At 34.9% G+C, this 23,745-nt stretch overlaps 1 protein-coding gene across 6 annotated transcripts in view; it reads right to left on the bottom strand.

The window, feature by feature from the left end:
- The window catches only part of CCDC171 (coiled-coil domain containing 171), a 455,940-nt gene that overhangs the window by 359,189 nt on the left and 73,006 nt on the right, over positions 1–23,745 (bottom strand). For all 6 annotated transcript variants that reach the window (XM_079112670.1, XM_079112671.1, XM_079112672.1 and 3 more), the window contains 2 exons: positions 21,412–21,504; positions 12,192–12,352 (listed from right to left, as the gene is read on the bottom strand). In XM_079112670.1, coding sequence (XP_078968796.1) covers positions 12,192–12,352; positions 21,412–21,504 — 254 coding nt within the window. The remainder of the gene's footprint in view (positions 1–12,191; positions 12,353–21,411; positions 21,505–23,745) is intronic.

Below are 23,745 nucleotides of genomic sequence, written 5' to 3'. Positions count from 1 at the left end.
TTTAAATTAAATCTCAGCTAGATTTGAGGATCACTGGGATCTCCTTTTCCCTCCTACTGCCCAGAAATCAGTTACTATACTTAATAAAGACTGACCTGTATTTGAAAACTCTAAAGAAACATATTATTAAAGAGTTTTAATTTCATACTGGAAGTTATAGATGGAGAAAATTATAACTAAGAAAATGATTCAGAATTATAGAATATATATACTTGATATAAAATTATTATTATTATATCAAATAGTAATTCAATATTATAATTTGATATAAAATAATTTCATAAAAGTATGTTCATTATTATGAAACTGTGTACCAAATCATAACTCTCAAATGTACACACAGCTTTTTTTCTCCTGCCTTTCAGTGAGATCCTACCTAGATCCACCTGGAAAGAAACAGAAGCTCAAGAACCTTAGCCAGGGTAGAAGCAAAGAAAAACTTTAACAAAATTAGCACAGTGACTATGGAAACTAGTGTTTCTGGGCTCCACCTGGGCAGCCCTGACCATGGGAACTATGGGCCTGGAGCTGCCCTTGTCATGCCCAGAGGTCCTAGGGCCATTATCTACCTAATGCAGGTGTCTGTCCACTGCTATGCACTGGGCACTGTGGCCACTTTCACAACTGGGAGCAAACCACCCTTTCAGCTGCACAGTCAGATCTAGCAGGCCTGAGTCAACAGAGCCTCAGAGATCTTTGCTTCAAACACCCTCCCAATTCCTGCCTGGACAACCCTCCCTCCCGTTCTCCATTAAAGAACAAGATATTGTCTAAAACATAAAAATCTTTTAACTGCTGACAAGTTTCCAGCAGCGTTTATCTATAACCTCATATTACCAACTGCTTCATCAGTTCTTCCCAATAGATAAAACAATGTCCTACCCTAATACTCCCTACCTTCGAAGTTGTAAATTAAAGACCTTAGACCTTAAAGACCTAAAAGTCTATAGGGTCTCCTTTTGAAACACATTAATCAAAACTTAGAACTACTTTGAAAATTTGGTGTTTGAGTTTATGACTCTAAAAGGTATTAAAATATTTTTATATAGTCAGAAGTACAGGTAGAAAAAGAAATAACTTATCCCATCATCCCTTGAGTCATATCATTCCTTCTTGTACCACAGATGATTGGAATAGAAGCAGTTTTCATATGAGGAAAGGAATGCTGGGATGAGAGAAATGAAGTCATAGGAACTATCAGTGACAACAGGGCTTTAAATAGTTTTTAAATTTTATTATTATTAACTTTTTATATCATGATTATATGAAGATGAAAAGATAGTGACACCTGTTAAGGCTTTAAAGACTGTTGAATAGTGCTTAAATGGAATATTTGACTAGTATTTTGAATCATCTGTCAGTGCTTATCAGAACACAAAATTTGAGTACAAATTGTTAAGTACCAAAATACAAATAATAGAAAAACAAAACTTAGGAACAAACTTGCTTTGGAGTCCAATTAGAAAAGTGCATACATTAGACTCTTAGAGTTTAAGCAGGTAATTTATTAATTCCCCAAATATGCCTACTATTTCATTTTGAGAAAGCTCTGGATTATTGGGAGTTCAACATACTTCTTACGGTTAATTGTAGGTATTAATCATCGCTTCAAAGCAACAGAAAAGAAGCCCTACTATGGTCTCATAATAGCCCATCAAATAAATGTGTATGCTGACTATTATTTGAACACATTTAAGTATTATTTGAATACATTAATCTATAAATTATGTCACTAATAATATATTAGAATTTAATATACATATGTATTAAACGTTAATATCAAAGAAAATAAAGGCAAGTAAGTCCTTAGACTGACATACACCAAATGTCATTTAAATCATACTAATGGAAAAAAAGAAAATTAAGTTAAACATTCCTGTTTTCACAAGCAATATGAAAAAACAAGAGAATAAACAACCCCAAACAGTCCATAACACTTCAACAACTGACTCCATTAACACCACAGTGGAGGAAATGTCAGAGAAAGAACTTAGAAAATTCATAGTTAAAATGTTCAATGAGCTAAAAGAAGATGTAAGGAGTGAAATTACAGAGAAAATAAAGGAAGTGAAAGATCACCTCAATAAAGACATAAGAAATCTTGAAAAAGAACCAAATAGAAATCTTGGAAAGACTCATATAAACCAAATCAAGAATTCAATGGAGAGCATCACCAATAGATTAGATGACTGTGAAAACAGATTTTTCAGGCCTGAAGACAAAGTATAAAATCTTGAAAATAAGTTAACAATAAAGAAAAGATGTTAAGAGATCATGACCAGAATATTCAAAAAATCTGGGATAACATCAAAACAACAAATTTAAAAATTATCAGGGTGGTTGAAAGTTCCCAAAAAAACTAAAAGGATGAATAATCTTTTCAATGAAATAAAATTATAAAATTTTCCAAATCATAGGAATGAGATGAAAAGTCAAATACAAGAGACACATAGAACTCCAAATAGACAAAATCAGAATAGGTGGTCTTCTCCAAGACACATTATAATGAAAATGCCTAATATATAGAATAAGGATAGAATTTTTTAAGCTGCAAGAGAAAAACAGCTGGTGACATTCAGAGGTAAAGCAATTCATATTTCAATTGATTTCTCAACCAGAGCCTAAAAGCCCGGAAGGCTTGGAATAATGTACACCAAGTTCTGAAAGAAAATAGGTACCAACCATGATTACTACCCAGAAAAATTATCCTCCAGAATTGAAAATGAAATGAAAACCTTCCAAGGTAAGCAGAAACTGAACAAATTCACAAAGTTTGCACTACAAAACCTACTCAGTGAAATATTTCATGAAGAAGAAATGAAGAATAAAAATGAAAACCATCATAGCAATGAATTGTACTATAATAGTCAAAGAGAATGGAGTCTGAATTAAATAAATCAAAATGGCAAGAAATAAAAATTATATTTCTGTAATAACACTGGATATAAATGATCTCTTTAATCAAAAGACACAGGCTGACTGATTGGATTAAAAAACAGGACCCAACAGTGTGTTGTTTACAAGAGACCCACCTTACAGAGAAAGAAAGTCACAGACTGAAGACGAAAGGATGGGAAATGATATACTATGCAAAAGGTAGCCTTAACCAAGTAGGGGTAGCTTTCTCATATCAGACAAAGAGCACTTCAAGCCAAATTAATCAGAAGAGAAAAAGAAGGTCGCTTCATTCTAGCTAAGTGAATCATGCTAAGTGAGATAAGACAATCCCAAAAAACCAAAGGCTGAATGTTCTCTCTGATTTGTGGATGCTAACCAAAACAAGGGAAGTTGGGGAAGAGAATAATAGAAATTCATCAGACTAGACAAAGGGAAATGAAAGGAAGGGAGTGGGGAGCGGAATAGGAAAGACAGTAGAATTAACTGGACATAACTTGCCTAGCCTTGTACTTGTATACACAACCAGGATAACTCCACATCATGTATGAACACAAGAGTGGGAACCTAAATAGAATGAGTTATAGTTTATGTATGTATATTCTGCCAAAATGCATTCAACTGTCATGTATAACTAAAACTAAAAAAAAATTAAAATTAAAAAAGAAATTAATAATGCTTGTAAATATCTGGCCCCAAACAATGGTGCATCTACATATATAAACCCTTCTCAATATTAAAAATCAGACAGACCACAATACAGTAATACTGGGTGATTTCAACACATCTCTCCTCTCAACACTAGATGGATTATCCAGATAAAAACTAAGATTCTTCTGAACTAAAAAGTACTATACATTAAATGAATCTAAAAGCCATCTCTAGAACATTTCATCCATCAACAACTAAATTCACTTTCTTCTCAGCAGCATACAGAAGATTTTCTAAAACATACCATTTTCTAAAACATACCAAACCAAGTCTTAGCAAATACAAAAAAAATAAATAAATAAAAATTCCTTGCACCCTATCAGGTAATAATGGAATGAAATCAGAAATCAACGAGAAGATAAAAAACAAAAACCATTCTAACACCTGGAGATTAAATAATATACTTTTGAATGATGAAGTGATAGCAGAAGAAATCAAGGGATAAATTTAAAAATTCTTAGAAACAAATGAGAATAGTAATATAACATATCAAAACTTCTGGGACAGGGCCTCAGGTTGTAGCTCAGTGGTACAGTGCTTGCCTAGCATGTGTGAAGCACTAGGTTTGATCCTCAGCACCACATAAAAATAATAAATAAAATAAAAAGGTTTTATGTCCATCTATAATTTTTAAAAATTAAAAAAAAAAACTCTGGGACAGTATGAAGGCAATTCTAAGAGAAAAGTTCACAGCATTGAGTTCATATATTAAAAAAAAATAGAAAGATATCAAAGAAATAATATACCTCAAAGCCCTAGAAAAACACCAAAATCAGCAAAAAACAGGAAATTATTAAAGTCAGAGACAAAATCAATGAAATTGAGAATAAAAAAAGTATAAAGGATCAAGAAACAAAAAGTTGGTTTTCTGAAGGTATAAATTAGATTGATAAACCCTTAGCCAAACTAGGCAAAAGAGAGAGACAGAGAGAGAGAGAGAGAGAGAGAGAGGGCCCAAACTAAAAAATTAGAGATGAAAAAGGAAATCTGGGCTGGGATTGTGGCTCAGTGGTAGATTGCTCACCTAGTATGTGTGAGGTGCTGGGTTTGATCATTAGCACCACATAAAAATAAATAAAATAAAGGTATTGTATCCATCTACAACAAATATATATATATATATATATGGAAATATTACCAAAGATATTACTGAATCCTAGAATTATTAGAGACTATTTGGAAAATCTATACTCAACAAGCTAGAAAATCTTGAAGATATTCATAAATTCCTAGAGATATATGCCCTACCCAAATTGAACCAGGAGGATATAGAAAACTTAAAACAGATCAATGTAAAGTACTGAAATTGAAGCAACTATCAAAAGTTTTCCAACAAAGAAAAGCCCAAGACCAGATGAATTCTCAGCCAAGTTCTATCAGAACCTTAAAGAAAAACTAATACCAATCCTCCTCAAATTATTCTATAAAACAGAAATGAAGGGAACAGGGGCTGGAGTGTGGCTTAGTGGTAAAGCACTTTCTTAGCATGTGTGAGGCACTGGGTTTGATTCTCAGCACCACATATAAACAAATAAATTAAATAAAGGTATTGTGTCCATCTTCAACCAAAAAAAATTTTTTTAAAGAAAGGAAGTGAACACTGCCAAATTCATTCTATGAAGCCACTATCACCCTGGTACCAAAACCAGTCAAAGAAACATCAGAAAAGAAAACTTCAGGTCAATACCCTTGGTGAACATAGCTGCAAAAATTCATAGTAAAATATTGGCAAATTGAAAACAAAAACACTTTTAAAAGACAGTGCACCATGATCAAGTGGGTTTCATCTCAGGAATGCAAGGTAGATTCAATATACAGAAACCAATAAATGTAATTCACCACATAAACAGACTTAAAGACAAGAAAGAATCACATGATTCTTGATAGATGCAGAAAAAGCATTTGCCAAATTACAGCCCCATTCATGTTTAAAACACTAGAAAAACTAGGGATAAAAGGAATTTACCTCAACATCATAAAGGCAGTATATGACAAACCAAAGGCCAACATCATACTGAAGGGAAAAAAACAAAGTATTTCCTCTAAAATCAAGAACAAGACAAGAATGCCCATTTTCACCACTCCTATTCAACACAGACTTTGAAATTCTAGCCAGAGCAATCAGGCAAGAGAAGGAAACTAAAAGGATACAAATAGGAAAAGAAGAGCTCAAATTATCTTTATTTACTGATGACATGATCCTGTATTTAAAAGACCCCCTCCCCTCCCCCCAAAAAAAAAACCTCTACAATGAAAATTACACAACACTGAAGAAAGAAATGGAAGAAGACCTTAAAAGACAGAAAGACCTTCCATATTCTTGCATAGGCAAAATTAATAGTCAAAATGGTCATACTACCAAAAGTGCTATACAAATTCAATGCAGTTCCCATTAAAATTTCAAAGATGTTTCTCACAGAACTAAAAAAAGCAGTGAAAAAATTCATTTAGAAAAATAAGACACCTAGAATAATCAAAGCAATCCTGAGCAAAAAGAGTGATGCTGGAGGCATCGCAATACCAGACTGAAATTATACTACAGAGAAACAGTAACAAATACAGCATGGTACTGGCATCAAAACAGGCATGAAGCCCAGTGGAATAGAAGACAAACCCACAAAATACGGTTATCTGATACCAGACAAACATGTCAAAAACATATCTTGGAGAAAAGATAGTCTTTTTTAACAAACAGTACTGGGAAAACTGGTGTATTAGGATTCTGTAGAGGAGCAGAATCAATAGGAAGTATGATTATAAAAGAAAATTTATTCAATTGGCTTACACAACCATAGACTGGATAGTCCATAATGGCCGTCTGCAGACTGGTAAGCTGGAGGAACCAGTAGCTGCACAGTCCAAAAAGCTGAAGCCTCAGAACAAGAGGGATCAAACCTGCTACCCTAGTCCCAGAACAAAGTCTTCTGGAAACTCCATGGAGAATCACTGGTACAGCAGAGTCCACGATCCTCAGGCAATGGCAGCAACAATCAAGAATGATTCAAGGAGAATACAGCTTGCATCTGTTGCTGCTTCCTTTGTCTTCCAACTTTATCTCATCCAAACCACCACACTATTCGACAGTGCTGCCCACACTTAGGGAGGGTCTCCACTTCAGTTTGCTATCCCACATGTCAATCATTCCTAGACACACCCTCACATGCCCAGAAGCCTCTTAATCTTTGGGATATCTCTTAATTCAATCAAGTTGGCAATTCAAATTAGCCATTACAACTTGAAATCCATATGTAGAAGAATGCAACTGGACCCCTATCTCACCCTGCACAAAACTCAAACTGGATCAAAGACCTAGGCACTCGACTACAAACTCTGCAACAGCTAGAAAAAAATATAGGACTAACACTTTAACATATTGGCGCAAGAACCAAATTCCTTAACAAGACTCCTGAAGTGCAAGAAATAAAACCAAGAATCAATAAATGGGATGGTATCAAATTAAAAAGCTTCTCCAAAGGAAATAATTAATAAAATGAAGCAAGAGCTATAGAATGATTAGAAAAGATCTTTGACCTGTTCCTCAGATAAGGCATTAATATCCAGTATTAATGTATACTTAAAACCAAAAATCTTAACACCAAAAAAAATTCCAATTTATAAATGGGCAAAAGAACTAAACAGATACTTCTCGAAGAAGAAATACAAATGGCCAACAAATACATAAAAAAATGTTCAACATTGCTAGTAATTAGGGAAATGCAAATCAAAACACATTGAGATTTCATCTCACTCTAGTCAGAATGGCAATTATCAAGAATAAAAAGATTAAAGGGATATGAATAAGAAAAGAAGAACTGAGACTATTACTATTTGCCAATGACATGATTCTGTATTTAGAGGATTCAAAAAATTCTATCAGAAAACTGAATTCAGCAAAGTAGTAGTATATAAAATCAATACTCATAAATCTAATGCATTTCTATTCATAAGTGATAAATCCTCTGAAAGAGAAATTAGGAAACTACCCCTACTCACAATAACCTCAAAAAAATACAATAAAATACTTGGGAATCAATCTAACAAAAGAGGTGAAAGACTCTACAATGAAAACTACAGAACACTAAAGAAAGAAATTAAAGAAAACCTTAGAAGATGGAAAGACCTCCCATGTTCTTGGATACACAGAATTAATATTGTCAAAATGGCCATACTACCAAAAGCACTATACAGATTCAATACAATTCCAATTCAATTATAATTCCAATGACAGACCTCATAGAAATAGAGAAAGCAATCATGAAATTCATTTGGAAGAATAAGAAATGAATAAGAGACCCAGAATAGCTAAAGTAATCCTTAGCAGGAAGAGTAAAGCAGGAGGTATCACAATACCAGACCTTAAACTACACTGCAGAGCAATAGTAACAAAAACGGCATGGTACTGGCACCAAAACAGGTAGATCAATGGTACAGAATAGAAGACACAGAGACAAATCCACATAAATACATTTATCTCATAATAGACAAAAGTGCCAATAACATACAATGGAGAAAAGATAGTTTCTTCAACAAATGGTGCTGGGAAAACGAAATCCACATGCAGCAAAATGAAATAAACCCCTCTCTCTCACTCTGCACAAAACTCAACTGGAAATGAATCAAGGACCTAGGAATTAGACCAGAGACCCTGCACCAAATAGAAGACAAAGTAGGCCCCAATCTTCATCATGTTGGCTTAGGATCAGACTTCTTTAACAAGACTCCCAAAGCACAAGAAATCAAAGCAAGAATCAATAAATGGCATGGACTCAAACTAAAAAGCTTTTTCTGAGCAAAGGAAACAATCAGTAATGTGAAGAGAGAGTTTACAGAGTGGAAGAAAATCTTTTCCACAATGCACTCCAGATAGAGCACTAATCTCCAGAATTTATAAAGAACTCAAAAAATTTAAATAACCCAAAAATACAAATAACCCAATCAATAAATGGGTTAAGGACCTGAGTAGACACTTCACAGAAAAAATACAATTGATCAACGAACATATGAAAAAAGGTTCAACATCTCTAGTAATTAGAGAAATGCAAATCAAAACTACCTAAGATTTCATCTCACTCTAATTAGAATGGTTATTATGAATACAAGCAACAATAGGTGTTGGCAAGGATGTGGGGGAGAAGGCACCCTCATACATTGCTGGTGGGATTGCAAATTGGTGCAGCCTCTCTGGAAAGCAGTTTGGAGATTCCTCAGAAAACTTGGAATGGACCCACCATTTGACCCAGCTATCCCACTTCTCAGTTTATACCCAAAGAATTTAAAATCAGCATACTACAGTGACACAGCCATATCAATGCTTATAGCAGCTCAATTCACAATAGTTAGATTGTGGAACCAACCTAGATGCCCTCCAAAAGATGAATGGACAAAGAAACTGTAATATATATACACAATGGAATATTACTCAGCCATAAAAAAGAATCAAATTATGGCATTTGCAGGTAAATGGATGGAGTTGGAGAATATCATGCGAAGTGAAATAAGTCAATCCCAAAAAACCAAAGGCCAATGTTTTCTCTGATAATTGGATGCTGATACATAACTTGGGCGGGGGGGGGGGTGAGGAAAGAATGAAGGAACATTGAATTGTGTAGAGGGAAATGAGGGGAGGGAAGGGGGTGGCAGGAAGGAAAGAAGGTGGAAAGAGACAAACATCATTACCCTATGTACATGTATGATTATACTAATGGTGTGACTCTACACTGTGTACAACCAAAGAAATGAAAAGTTGTACTCTGTACAATGAATCAAAATGCATTCTGCTCTCATGTATAACCAAATAGAACAAACAATAAAAATAATAGTAAGTGTTGGCAAGGATGTGGAGGAAAAGGTACACTCACACATTGTTGGTGGGACTGCAAATTAGTGCAACCATTCTGGAAGGAGGTATGAAGGTTCCTCAAAAAACTAGGAATGGAACCTCCATATGACCCAGCTATTCCACTCCTTGGTATATATCTAAAAGATCTAAAATCAGCACACTATAGGGATACAGCCACATCAATGTTCATAACAGCTCAATTCACAATAACAAAGCTATGGAACCAAACTAGGTGCTCTTCAACAGACGAATAGATAAAACCTGGTACATATACACAATGGAGTATTTACTCAGTCATAAAGAAGAATGAAATTATGTTACTTGTCAATAAATGAATGGAACTGGAGATCACCATGCTAAGTGAAATCAGTCAGACCCAGAAAGTCAAAGGTCAAAGTTTTCTCTGATATGCAGAAGCTAGTCTCAAATAAATGTGAAGAAAAAAGAAAGAAAAGAAACGGGGCTAGGATGTTACCATCAAAATAGAAGAAAGATCAGTGGAATAGAAGGGGATTGAGAGGGAGGAAGAAAGAATGGAATGGGAAACAGTGAAATGAATCTGACCTAAGTTTCATATGTACTTATATGAATATACTACAGTGAATCTCATCATTATGTATACCCATAAGAAACTAATTTTAAATGTTTTTTCTTTCTGCTATGTAAATAGCAGAAAGGCTAGTAGAGTAGAAGGGAAAAGGGAAGGGGGTGGAGGAGGACAAAGGGAGGGTAATGAGAAGTACTAGGGTCTAAATTCTAGTAAATTATATTCCATGCATTTATTAGTATGTCAAAATGAATCATAATGTTATATATAATTAATACAAGCCAGTGAAAAATGAAAAAAAAGAATTCCTGTTTTAAAATTTTGTGTTACAAGCACTAGGGGTATAGTTTGGTGGTAGAATATGTGCTTAGCATACACAAGACCCTGAATTCAATTCCCAGCAACATAACAAAACCAAACAAAAGAAGTAATAAGCGTTACTAATAAAAGGCAATCACAGCTGGGCGCGGTGGCACACGCCTGTGGCCCCGTAGACTGAGACAGGAGGATCTCCAGTTCAGTCAGCCTCAGCAACAGCGGAGGTGCCGAGCAACTCCGTGAGACCCTGTCTCTAAATAAAATACAAAACACGGCTGGGGATATGGCTCAGTGGGCGAGTGCCCCTGAGTTCAGTCCCCAATACTCACTCCCCAAAAAAGGCAATCACAATTTTATAAGGTTTTTTTTTTTTTTTTTGGCAGGTGCAGGGGTACGGGGGATTGAACTCAGGGGCACTCAACCACTGAGCCACATCCCCAGTCCTTTTTTGTATTTTATTTAGAGACAGGATCTCACGGAGTTGCTTAGCACCTTGCTTTGGCTGAGGCTGGCTTTGAACTCTTGATCCCCCTGCCTCCCGAGCCACTGGGTTTATAGATGGTGCCACTGCGCCCGGCCTTAACTCACTTTCTATATAAAAGTATTTTTAAAATAATCTTTTTATATTACCACTGTAAACAGATAACCACTACCTACTTCTCATAAGTAGAAACTAGGATTAAAAATAAATACATAACTCTAATAATATATAACTCTAATAATGTTCCGACCTATTACCATGTCACATACCAAAGGTAGTATGAATTCTACCCTCTCGGGGGAAATGGTTCCAAATGTCTACCACTGACTGATTTTTGGATACATGTTAGACAATTACAAACTTCTTAAGACATTTCAAAGAGCTTCGAGATCAAGTTTTCTAAATTGAAAAAGGTTAAAATCAGGAGTCAGAAAGATTTTGACACGGCCCCTTATTCAATGTGTCTTTACCTGCATGAAACCTCAGTTTTCAAATATGTAAAACAGGGATAGGGAAAAAAGTAGCTTCCTCCTACAGTGTTAATTAATCTATGCAATGTTACGTAGGTAGTAAGCTGCAATGCACATCAGCACTTGTAGTAGTGTTACTGTTATTTCTGTACTTCAAGAAAATCTCAAACATTATTTCCACATGTAGCCTAGAAATCAAAGATTTTTAAAATACTGCATTACATTAATAAATATAATGTAAAATACATTAATATATTCACTTTCTAGCATATTATGCATTTCTGGGACTACAAAATCCAAAGGAGCATTTCCATATTACCTATACTAGAAAGTATACTTACATTTCAAGAAGTTTTACCCCTAAATCTACCACTGATATTAATGGCAGATGTATCTAAAATATGACATATTCACTTTTTTTTTTTTTTTTTTTTTTTTGTTTCTAGGGATTGAACTCAGGGACATTTAACCACTAATCCACACCCCAGCCCAAATTATTTTGAGACAGGGTCTCACAAAGTTGCATAGGTCCTCACTAAATTGCTGAGGCTGGCCTCAAACTTTCAATCCTCCTGCCTCAGCCTCCTGAGTTGCTGGGATTACAAGGCATATATGCCACTGCACCCAGATACATATTTACATTTAAACAATTAAATATTTTTTGTAACACTGGGATTCAGCCCAGGGCTCTGGGAATGCTAGGCAAACATTCTACCACTGAGCCACACTCTTATAACTTTTGATTTTTTCATTTTGAGACAGGGTTTTGCTAAATTGCCCAGGTCAACCTCTAATTTTCAATACAAATTAGCCTCCTGCCTTAGCCTACTTAGTACTGGGATTACAGGTGTGTGCCACTATATCCAGCATTTAAACAGCTTTCATAAAACCTTCAAATTAATTTAGAGAATTTTACACTAAAATACTTACAAATTTAGCTTTGCAAAGCTCTCCTGTGCATTATGCTTTTCTCGCTCATATGCACTTTCGACTTCTCTGAATTCATTCTTGATCATTTCCAAATCAGCAACAGCTTCTGCTTGACTGGCCTTTTCTACCTGCAAAGCTCCTTCAAGGTCTCGAATCCGTAACTGCCAAATGACAGAGAAGCAATTAAAATAAGCTAAGAAGCCTTTTCTGTTGTGGTGATTGTTTTTGCAGTTATGGGGATTGAACCCAAGCATATGCTACCACTGAGCTACATCCCTATCCCTTTTTATTTTAGAGACAGGGTCTCACTAAACTGCCATAGCTGGCCTCAAACTTGCAATCCTCTGGGCTCAGTCTCTCAAGGATCTTCAATCTTAAATTGAGTAGAACACTTTATCAACACCAGATTATCATTCATCCAAACACTTCTTTCTTTCTGCTTTGGTTTGAAAAAGAGACTAAATATGTGTTTTTCTTAACACATTTAGTGGAAGAAAAGAAAGAAGTGGACAATTGTGCTATGTAAAAGGACAATATAACATAATCTGGCCCATCAAAATGCTTGATTTTGAGAACTTGTAATCCATTCAGATATTTCCTTTATTAAGTAGATTTTTCAAACATAAAAGGAATTATTCTTCCTCACTTATTAGGAACATTATCTCATGAATATCTTTATAAGCTTAAGCAACTTTGAACAGATCTGTTTATTCCTAGAGATTTCTTACTATAGAAGAGTGAAACTTTATTACCAAACAATACAATTTGAAATATTTCTTATGGGAAGCCATCCTTATTTAGCAGAATCAGACTAGGTTGAGCCATGTGACGCAGAGGCCTGCCTTCTCAGAACTGCTGGAAAGTATGTGGCACTGTGTGGGAGTGGTTCCCTGTCTCCTTCTGGAATTTTCCCCCTAAGAGGATGGCTCCCCTAACTCCACCCTATCCTGTCCATCACAGAAGAAGCTCCTCCCAGTCCTTGCCCCCTTTACCTGTATATTATAAATAAAGGAGTGTTGGGTGACTCAGTTGTTATAAAGAGGCCAGACCTGGTATGGCTGGACCTGTCACAACCCCTCTAATAAAAAAGTATTGACTCTTGTGTGTTCATTGAGTAGATAAGTATTTTGAGTAATACATAGAAAAACTGCCAACATCCTCCACCGGCAGTTAACCCTTTCTTCCTCCACATGGGAAATGGCAGAGAGGACCCTGACAATTTATGGCTGTAGATACTTGATATCCTGAATTTGCTTCAATATAATCTGGAGGTGGGAAAGTTTGGAGGGTAACAGATAAAGCACAATTGGCCTAAAGTAGGTGTTAAAACAGGGAAATGGGTATATAGGAGTGTTCACTTTAATATTCTCTCTACTTTTGCCTGCACTTCAAATTCTACATAATGTTTTTAAAAATAGATTCCCTGTGCTCACCAATAGTAGAATGAATTTTAAAAGCTCACTCCCACAAAAGAATCATATGTAAGTGTAAAAAGACCACAAAGCAACTTTAGAAAAAAAGTTCTCCGTGTAGTGTTATAGAACAACACACTATTAACATATATTAAAATAACTAAGTCCACATCAACACATACAGTACTTGAAACTTGTGGAAAACAAGGGAAAAGAACAAGAATAAGCAGGCAAGGGCAAAAGGAGCAGAGACAGGAATAAAAGGAAGAATTTTCACTCTTTAAATCTTCTTTTAATTTTTTAACTATGTAGCTATTTTACCTTTGCAGAAAACTGATTGAAAAATAAAAGTACTGCCAGGCACATTGGTGCATGCCTGTAATCCCAGCAGCTCGGGAGGCTGAGGCAGGAGGATTATGAGTTCAAAGCCAGTCTCAGCAACTCAGCAAGGCCCTTAGCAATTCAGTGAGACCTTGTCTCTAAATAAAATACAAAAAAGGGCTAGGTACATTGATGTAGCTCAGTGGTTAAGCACCCCTCGGTTCAATCTCTGGTACCAAAATAAAATAAAATAAAAATTATTTGCTAAAGTTTAAAAAGGGAGAGAGAGGAAAAAATGTTTTACACTAGATAGAAAATGATTTTGTACATAAAATTCAGGTTTCAAATTCAGCTCAACAAACTAACTTATCTTGGGCCTATTACTAAAACTTCAAGCACCTGAGGTCCATAAGCTGTGAAGAAGAAAAATATCTAGAACATCTACTTTATATGGCTCCTACAAGGATCTACTGAGACAATAGTTAGCAAATATTTATTGTGCATTTAATATTTGCTAGACAATGTGCTAATGCTCAACAGATATAAAATAACTGAGGGAAAACTGTGTACTCTCTGTGGAACAAGCCTCACAGAGATGGCAACAATCAACTAAAGTGAGGAAAGATAAACCCAAGAAGAAATGAAACCTAAGTCAATATCAAGAGGTTTCATGAATTAATCCACACAAATGATAACAGAATCATTTCTAATAGTATAAAAACATTCTGAAATAGTTGAAGCATTTATTCTTACATTTGAAGGAAGTAAAATAGATATGTAAATATAACTCAATTTAAATTTCCAACTTTTGATTTTTAAACTCTATTGTTCTTTAATGTTTTATCTAAATATAATGTTTACAAGTCAAACAATTAATCTAGGAAACATCTTTTCAGCATTTCTTATTAGCATTATCTTCTTTCAGAAAATAAGAGTACTCAAATGGTAAACCAATCCAACTGAAAAAAAGTAGACTTCAAATTCACAATTCTAAGTTGATACTTCTGCATTTCGCTCTACAGTGAAAAGTCACAGCATACAAATACAGAAGACTTCAAATATATATTTAACAACAGTTTATAAGATTACAGCTACTTACTATCTCATTTGCATTTAAATTAATCTGAAACTGAATGTTACTAGATGAATCTCACTGAAAATACTTGTCAATATTTATAGATTTATGATTCAAATATAACTTTTGTTTTTTATGTCACAGCACCAGGTTAGATAACAAATATTAATTTTAAACCATATGGCTAAAATATACAGCTTTATAGTAATTAACTACATTTCCCCAGTGATAAAACTACAAAGAAAACCCTAATTTTAAATTATTGATGCCACTTTGGGTGATTCTATCATTTTTTAAAAACTTAATAAAATAAATATTGCTTTAAGAGTCACAATTAAATACATGGGTCTGAGAATTTTATAAAAAGAGGTATTTTATTAAAGATAAAAGTAAAAAGAAACTCTAATATAAAATCCTCATAAATATAGTTGCATGTTACACTAAGCTATTTAAACAAGGTAAATTATGTTAAAATTTAATATGGCGGAAAGTCTAAGTATTTTAAAAGTGTAAATTAACTCAAGGAACTCAATACTTATTTTAAAAGCAGTAGACAGTCACTGCAGCTTCAGAGCATATATCAAATTTATTAGTTTTGGAAAAATAACTCTGGTAATATTCGTGAATAAAGAGAGTCAAGATAGGAGGTTGAAGCCAGGCATGGTGGCACATGCCTGTAATCCCAGCAACTCAGGAGGCTGAGGCAAAAGAAGTGCAAGTTCAAAACCAGCCTCAGCAACTTAGCAAGGCCTTAAGCAACTTGGCAACAAGGCCCTGTCTCTAAATAAAATATAAAAAATGGCTGCGGATGTAGCTCAGTGGTTAAGCACCCCTAGGATCAATCCCTGGTACCAAAAAAAAAAAAAGAAAGAAAGAAAGAAGGGAGGGAGGGAGGGAGGGAAGGAAGGAAGGAAGGAAAGAAGGAAGGAAGGAAGGAAGGAAGGAAGGAAGGAAGGAAGGAAGGAAGGAAGGAAGGAAGGAAGGAAGGAAGGAAGGAAGGAAGAAAGGAAGGAAGGAAGGAAGGAAGGAAGGAAGGAAGAGAAAAAAGATAGAAGGTTGGATGGAAAGACAAACACTTGAATCAAAAGTTTGTTGGTGGGGCTGGGGTGGGGCTCAGTGGTAGAGCGCTCACATGTGGGGCTCCAGGTTCAATCCTCAGCACTACACAAAAATAGAGAGCAAAATACTTAGTAGGTTGTGACTTTGTTAAATGTAAATCTGAAAATTTGGACATTTTCTTTCATATTCAAACACAATTGAATTTCCAAGTTCCTCCATCTGAACCTGTATTTCTTATAGTGGTACCTGTAAGCAAGGAAGTGCTAAAGATCTATGGATTGAAGAACTGAAGTTATTTTATGTCAATTAAAACAAGCACTATTATGAAATGCAAGATCTAAAGTACAAGTCTAACAGAAGGATTTCTGGGTAATTTCTCTGCTTTAAAGTTACCCAAGTTGCAATGGGGTACTGATAAAGACAAAGCTCCATAGGATTTCATTGACAATTATGTTTATACAATCTTTTTTTCTCTCTCTTACTCTCATAGAGATATTGTTGGTTGTCATGCCCCTTCTTTGTAGTTACAGGACATTAGATAAGACAAAGGGGAATGAAGAGAGCAGGAACGGGAATAGGAAAGACAGTAGAATGAATCAGACATAACTTTCCTATGTTCATATATGAATACACGACCAGAGGAACTCCACATCATGTATGACCATAAGAATGGGATCCAAATTTGAATGGGTCACACTCCATGTATGTATGTATAATATGATAAAACACACATTACTGTCATGTATATTAAAAAAACAAATAAAATACAAAACCCAAATTATCAGTGACTGAATTTTTTCTAATATCAGCATCAGTGCATAGTAAAATAATGTGAGTGTATTTAGTCACTGAACTACCTGTTCAAAAATGCTTAAAAATGGTGACATCAAAGTCTTTCCTCAGACCCAAAAGTGAGTTTTGAGTAGACTGAGCCAATCATGGTATTTCCATTTTCCTTGTCCGTAATTCATTTAGACATAAATAATTTTATCACAATGGAGAAATATAAAATATAAGTTATTGAGAAATATAAACATTTAAAATTTTGAGGGAAATTAAATAATAAAATTCTATTTTATGTTTGTGTAATATGTGTGATGGTAAGATATCTAGAAAGGTATCAGGAAATTAGAAATATGGGACTGGAACATGAGAGAAAGATCAAATCATGCCCACCTACAACTAAAAATATATTTTTTAAAAAAGTTTGTTTGTTTTTGGCAGTCCTAGGATCAAACCCAAGGGTTCACACATGCTAAACAAACATTCTGCCACTGAGCTGCACACCTAACCCCAAGACAACTTTTTAATATAAATTAGTTTTAATCTGTTCATAGTTACTTTTCCTTTACTGATTTGAAGAATCCTAACATCCAACTTGATGAGAAATTAAGGAGCACAAATAAAGCAGCAGGATTTTTTAGACTTGCTAAAGCCAAAAAAGTTTAAATCACATTTTCTTTTAGAAATAAGTACGTAGTAATTTATTTCCATACAATCTATTACATCCATTCTCAAAGCAATGTTCAAACATAATTACTCACCAGATGTAGTACAGCAATATTTAGAACATCTTAACAATATATACAATAAAAATTTTTTAAAACACAATATAGGTATATAATCTTCATTAAAAATAATTTCTTTGCTGGGTGAGGTGGCACACACCTGTAATCCCAGCAGCTCAGGAGGCTGAGGCAGGAGGATCTCAAGTTCAAAGTCAGCCTCAGCAACAGCAAGACGCTAAGCAACTTAGTGAGAACCTGTCTCTAAATAAAATATAAAATATGGCTAGGGATGTGCCTCAGTGGTAAAGTGCCCCTGAGTTCAATCCCCAGTACCAAAAAAATTTATAAATAAATAATTTCTTCAACAGAAGCATGAATTTTAAATACCTTATGTATTCAATTTTAAGACACAATCAAAGTGCCAAGAAAACACTTAAAAGTCATAATTTCTACAAAATATTAAATTAGAAAAGGTATAAGACCCAACAAATATCCTCCTGAGTGATTTAACTCTCCTGACACTTGGGAAACTGGCTGATCAAAATTAAACTAGAGGGGCTGTGCCTGGGGCTCAGTGGTATAGCACTTACCCAGCATGTGTGAGGCACTGGATTTCATCCTCAGCACCACATAAAGATAAGTAAAAGTTTTTAAAAAATTAAACTAGAGGCAGGTGCTTGAGAGAAAAGAGGGAAGGGAATTGTTCACTTAATTGACAAGAATATGACTTATATTGTTCAAGTGACTTAACATGACCATTTTCTCAAATATGCTAAAGAACACTGACCCTCTAAACTGCACCTCAAATTCAACATGTTCAAAACTTATATCATCTTCTCTCTTGAGAATTCCGAGTCTGAAGGTCAGCTGCATACGCCCATTTTTACACACAGTACAAACCTTGGTATTGTCTTGTTGCTTTCTGTCCCTCCACACTGCAAACTAGTTATCTACAATTGTAGAATCTACAGTGTAGTTTCAGTTTTTTGTAAATTTGCTGCCTATGGCTGCTAGTATTACAAGTTAACACAAAATAGTGGCTTAAAACAACATATATTTCTTATCTTTTGGAGGCCAAAAGTCTGAAACAGGACTTTGGGGCTTCAGAGTCAGCAGGGCTGCATTCCTTCTGCAGACTGTGGTGGAATCCATTCCTAGCCTTCTTCAGCTTCCAGAGTTCACTCACCTTCCTTAGCTCATGGCAGCATTAGTCTGGCTTCTGCTTTTGTTGTCACAGCTCTGTATCTGACTCTGATCCTCATGCTTCCCTTTATAAGAACCCAAGTGAATATACTGGCCCAACTAGATAAATGAAGACATCTCAAGATCATCAAGTTAATCGCATCTGCAAAGTCTCTTTTGCCCTATGTGGACAGGTATTCACAGGTTCTGAGGATTAGGACAGACATGGACATCTTTGAAGAGCCATTATTCTGACTACACTCCTCCTTTCCACTTCCATGGCATTGCCTTGACTCAGGCATCCATCTTTTCCTTGCCCAGCCACCAGTCTTCACTCTATTTTATTCACTAGTAAGTTACCAGAGTTATTTTTCTGAAACTCAGACTTGATATCTGCCCCAAAACTTCAGCAGCTTCCCGCCACATTCAAAATAAGTCTTAGTATGAAAAAGAACTTTCAGTAAGTCTTCATCACACATTTCCCAACATTATCTCAAAACATTTCCCCTAAGCTCTACCACACCACATTCTGTGAATTATGGGGAATTATGGAAGAAACCACAGTACAATATTCCTTAAAATAACAAGCACACTCTTATTTAATGGCTTTACCCATGCAGTTCTTTTTAGAACAGTGGATACACTTATTCTGCAAAGAGCCAAGAGTAAATATTTTAGATTTTGTGGGCCATAGGGTCTGTGTCTTGAAAAGCAGCTACAGACAATAAAGGAACAAAGGACATGGCTATCTTTCAATAAAACTTTATTTACAAAAACAGGCTGCAGTCAGAACTGGTTCACAAAAAGTAGTTTGCCAATCCCTAGTTAAAATGCTGGGTTCTCTCTTTTCTTAAAAATTCCTTCTTATTTCCTAAGACCAAAAGAAAAGGATGCTTTCCTGTGGATACTTCCATTTAATTCCCCTCCTAGATTTTATCCTTGCCTTTATTATGTGTCCACAGTATTTTAGTATTTTATACTTCTTTCTCTACACAAGTATAAATATATAGATATACAGAAGTATATATATATAGATATATAGATATATAGATATAGATACATATATGTAGGTATGCAGTACCTCTGATAATGGAGCATAAACTCCAAAATGAATTCATTTACCTTTATACCTTCAGCTCTTACGTATAGGTGATGTGCACAAGCTATGCACTTAATAAGTAAGATGCATATTTTTTAAATGTTTTCAAGAACAAATTCATCCCATGGCTGCTGGCAAAAAAGAATAGTAATCAACAAATTTTTCTGCAAAGGGCCAGATGGTAAATATTTTATGCTCCACAGGCTGCTATAGTTTAGATGTTGAATGTCCCACAAAGGATCAAGTGTTAAAGGTTTGGTCCCCAGGATGGCACTACTGGGAGATTCTATGAACCTTAAGAAAGTGGGGCCTCATGAGAGGTCCTTATGTCATTGGGAGTGTATCCTCAAAGCAGATTGTAAGACTCTGCCGCCCCATCCTCTCTCTTGCTCTGCTTCCTGGCTCATGAAGTTTTCTCCACTATGTGTCCCCATTGTGATGTTTTACCTCACCAAAAGCCCAAAGATATGGGACTACTAGATCACAGATCAAAACCTCTAGAACTATAAGTCAAAATAACCTTTTTCGCTTTTAAATTAATCACCTCAGGTATTCAATTATATTGGTAGAAAACTGATTAATGCAGACTATTAGGTCTCTGTCACAACAATTCCACTCTGCCACTGTAGCACAAAAGTAGCCATACATGTGACAAAATCTCCTAAGAACAGCAGATAAGATCTAGTGAAGGATGTAGTGTGCCAACTCAACAGATATAATATATCCTTAATTGGATCCTTACCTTAAATACAATAACAAAAGTTACATTGTGGATCAGCAATATCACCCAAAGACTTATTTGTTAAAGGCTTGGTCCCCAGTGCAGCAAAGTTCAGAGGTAAGGTGAGTGGTTAGATCATGAAGGCTCTGACCTCATCAGTGGATTAATCCAACCATAGCTGAATGGATTACCAGGAAGTGGTGGAAAGTGGAGGCAATGGGGCATGGTTGGAAGAAATAGGTGACTGGGGAATATATGTGTGTGCATGTGTGTGCGTGCGTGCATGTGTGTGTGTGTGTGTGTTTGAGAGAGAGAGATACTGGGGATAGAATTCAGGAGTCCTTTATGCCTTAGCTATATTCCTGTCCCCTCTTTTATTTTAAAACATAAGTAAGTTGCTAACACTGGCCCCACACTTGCCATCCTCCTGCCTCCTCCTCCTGAGCCACTGGTATTTCAGGCATGGGCTGTCACACCTGGAAGAAGGTTATTTCTTACTCCTGGTCCCTTCTTTCTCTCTCTAGTTCCTAACTGCTGTGAGCTCAGCAGACTTTTCTCCATGCCCTTCTTCCATAATGTTCTGCCTCACCTCAGACTCAAAGCAATGATGCCAGTCAACTATGGACTGAAATCTCTGAAACCACGAGCCAAAATAAAACTGTCCTTCTCCAAATTGTTATTCTCAATTGTTTGTCACATTAACAAAAAGTTGACTAACATAATGAGTACCACAATATATTACCCTTCCTAAATGCACATAAAGTTCTCCAAAACCATGCTGTTTTCCTAGCGAGTTTAAGAAAGAAAAAAAAAAAAAAAAAAAATTATTTGTTTACATTTTACCTGAATAATTTCAGAATTAAATTTTGATTCCAAATGTGCGGCTCTTTCTGCTTCAATATTTTCTTCCAATTTCCTTACTCTTAGAGTAGTTGCCTAAAAACAAATTAAAAGTTTAAACTCATAAACATTGGTATTTAAAGTAGATATGGATCACTATATTCCAAAACTATAATTAACACTTTAGATTACTTTAGCTACATCTTCAGTTTTTGTACTTTGCAAAAGTGAGGCATGAAAATCAAGATCAGGAAGAATGCCCCAGAGCCAGTTTTTTCTGTTTTAAGCTTTATTAAGGTACAATTTCCACACAATAATCTATACATATCGAAAGCATACACCCATATCCAAGTAACCAATAGCCAGCTTTCTGTCACTATAAAGTAGTTTGTATTTTCTGGAACATTCTGTGAATCATACAATGTATATTCTATTGCCTGGCTTCTTTTCCCTGCATAAGTATTCTGAGATTTTACTCTTGTTATTGGTTGCATGTAGAAATAATTCAATCTTTTTCATTAATGAACAGTGTTCCACTGTGTCAATGTACCATAACTGGTTTCCCTGTTCATCTATTGATAGACATTTGTTTCCAGTCTTGGTTATCACAAATGAAGCTGCTATATTTATACATAAGTTCCTCGAGGAACATATACTATCAATTCTCTGGAGTAAACAGGTTAGAGTAGAATGACTGGGTCAAATGATAGGTATATACTGAATATCTTAAGAAACTGACAGTTTTCCTAAGTTGTGGTACCAATTTATACTCTTAACAGGAATCTATGAAATTTTCCGTGGTCCCACATCCTCATCAATATTTATCATCACTCTTCGGGGTTTTTCAAATATTTAAATAGATATGTAATGGTATCGCATTTTAGTTTTAATTTGAATTTCCCTAATGACATTGAGAATCTTCTCAAGTATTTAATATTTATCTATGTATCTCCTTTGATGACATACCTACTCAAATCTTTTCTTTTTTTGTGCTGGAGATTGAACTCAGGGCCTCATGTATGCTAAGCAAGCACTCTACCATGAAGCTACATCCTCAGTTCTTTTTAATTGGGCTATTTTCATATTAATTTAATATTCTAATATAACATTTCATATTATTTTAAAAGTTCACTATATGATCTAGATATGTCTTTGTTAGATATATGATTTGCAAAAATTTTCTCCATACTATATCTTGTCTTGATTTTTTTTTAACAGTATCTTTCACAAAAAAAAATTCTTTATGATGAAATCTAACATCAATTTTTCAGGCAAGATTCAGTTTCTGGCCAGAAACAAATCAAGAGTTTTTTTAATGCTATTTTTGTTGAGAAAATGCAACCTTGGAAAACACTGGATTCCTACTCTCAAAGAGGGAACTGGTCATGACCAAAGCCTGTCATGAGGTCATTGGCAGAGAAAGTAGAACTAAGAGAACACCCACCATGTCTTAGGATAATAGCAAAAAAAATCATGCCTAGAGTTCTCTGTCAAATACAGAGATTTCAATAAGAGTAGAGAAATGCATTACTATTGTTATTTTCCTTACTAGAGAAAATCTTGGTAAGAGATAATATCAAACATTTAGGGTAATCCAAGGTAGGGTGTTTTTTGTTGTTTTTATTTTTTTATGTTCAACTTGATTAATTTTTCCTCTATTTTTCCACCATTTCTTTTTGTTTGCAGATAGCCAGTAATGGGTTACAATGAAAGAAGAAGCATAAATTAAAGCCTGGATAATCCACTAACAAATCAAACTGTCTGTGAATAATTAAGAAATAACTATACTTATTTTAGGACAAAGAACATCCCTGTAATGATTGTTATCATGCACAGCCTAAGCACAAATGCCCCCTCTTCTTCAGAGGCCTGTTTAGGTGTACTTGCTACAGATGGCCCTCATAGTCAAGAGGTCATTCTGCTTGAGGGTACAATCACTCTTTGTTTCACAAACACAAGTTAAAAATATTTTTTACATTGAACTATTTGCTCTATTTAGATTTTACAACCCCATCAATAATATTTTCTTAATAATTTATTATATTAGGAAATACTTTTTGTTCAGGGAGCTGAAAACAGTAAATTCAAATATGATCTTTTCAGTCTAAAGGTAATTTAAATTCAAAATGATAAACTTATACTGATAATATAATCTCTTAGAAGGTAAAAACCTGACATTTATGCCCTATACTACTAGATTGTTTTCAAATAACAGGCATTCCAGTGGAAGATAAAACTAGTAAATATTCATAGCTCAAAATACCCCCAAAAAAATGGAAATGAAGAAATTTGGATATTTGATAAAACTAAGAAATTATTATTTTTTAGTATAATAAT

Source organism: Sciurus vulgaris (genome assembly GCF_902686455.1).
Source record: "Sciurus vulgaris genome assembly, chromosome: 15".
NCBI lineage: Eukaryota > Metazoa > Chordata > Mammalia > Rodentia > Sciuridae > Sciurus > Sciurus vulgaris.
This window is presented reverse-complemented; position numbering and strand designations above follow the sequence as displayed.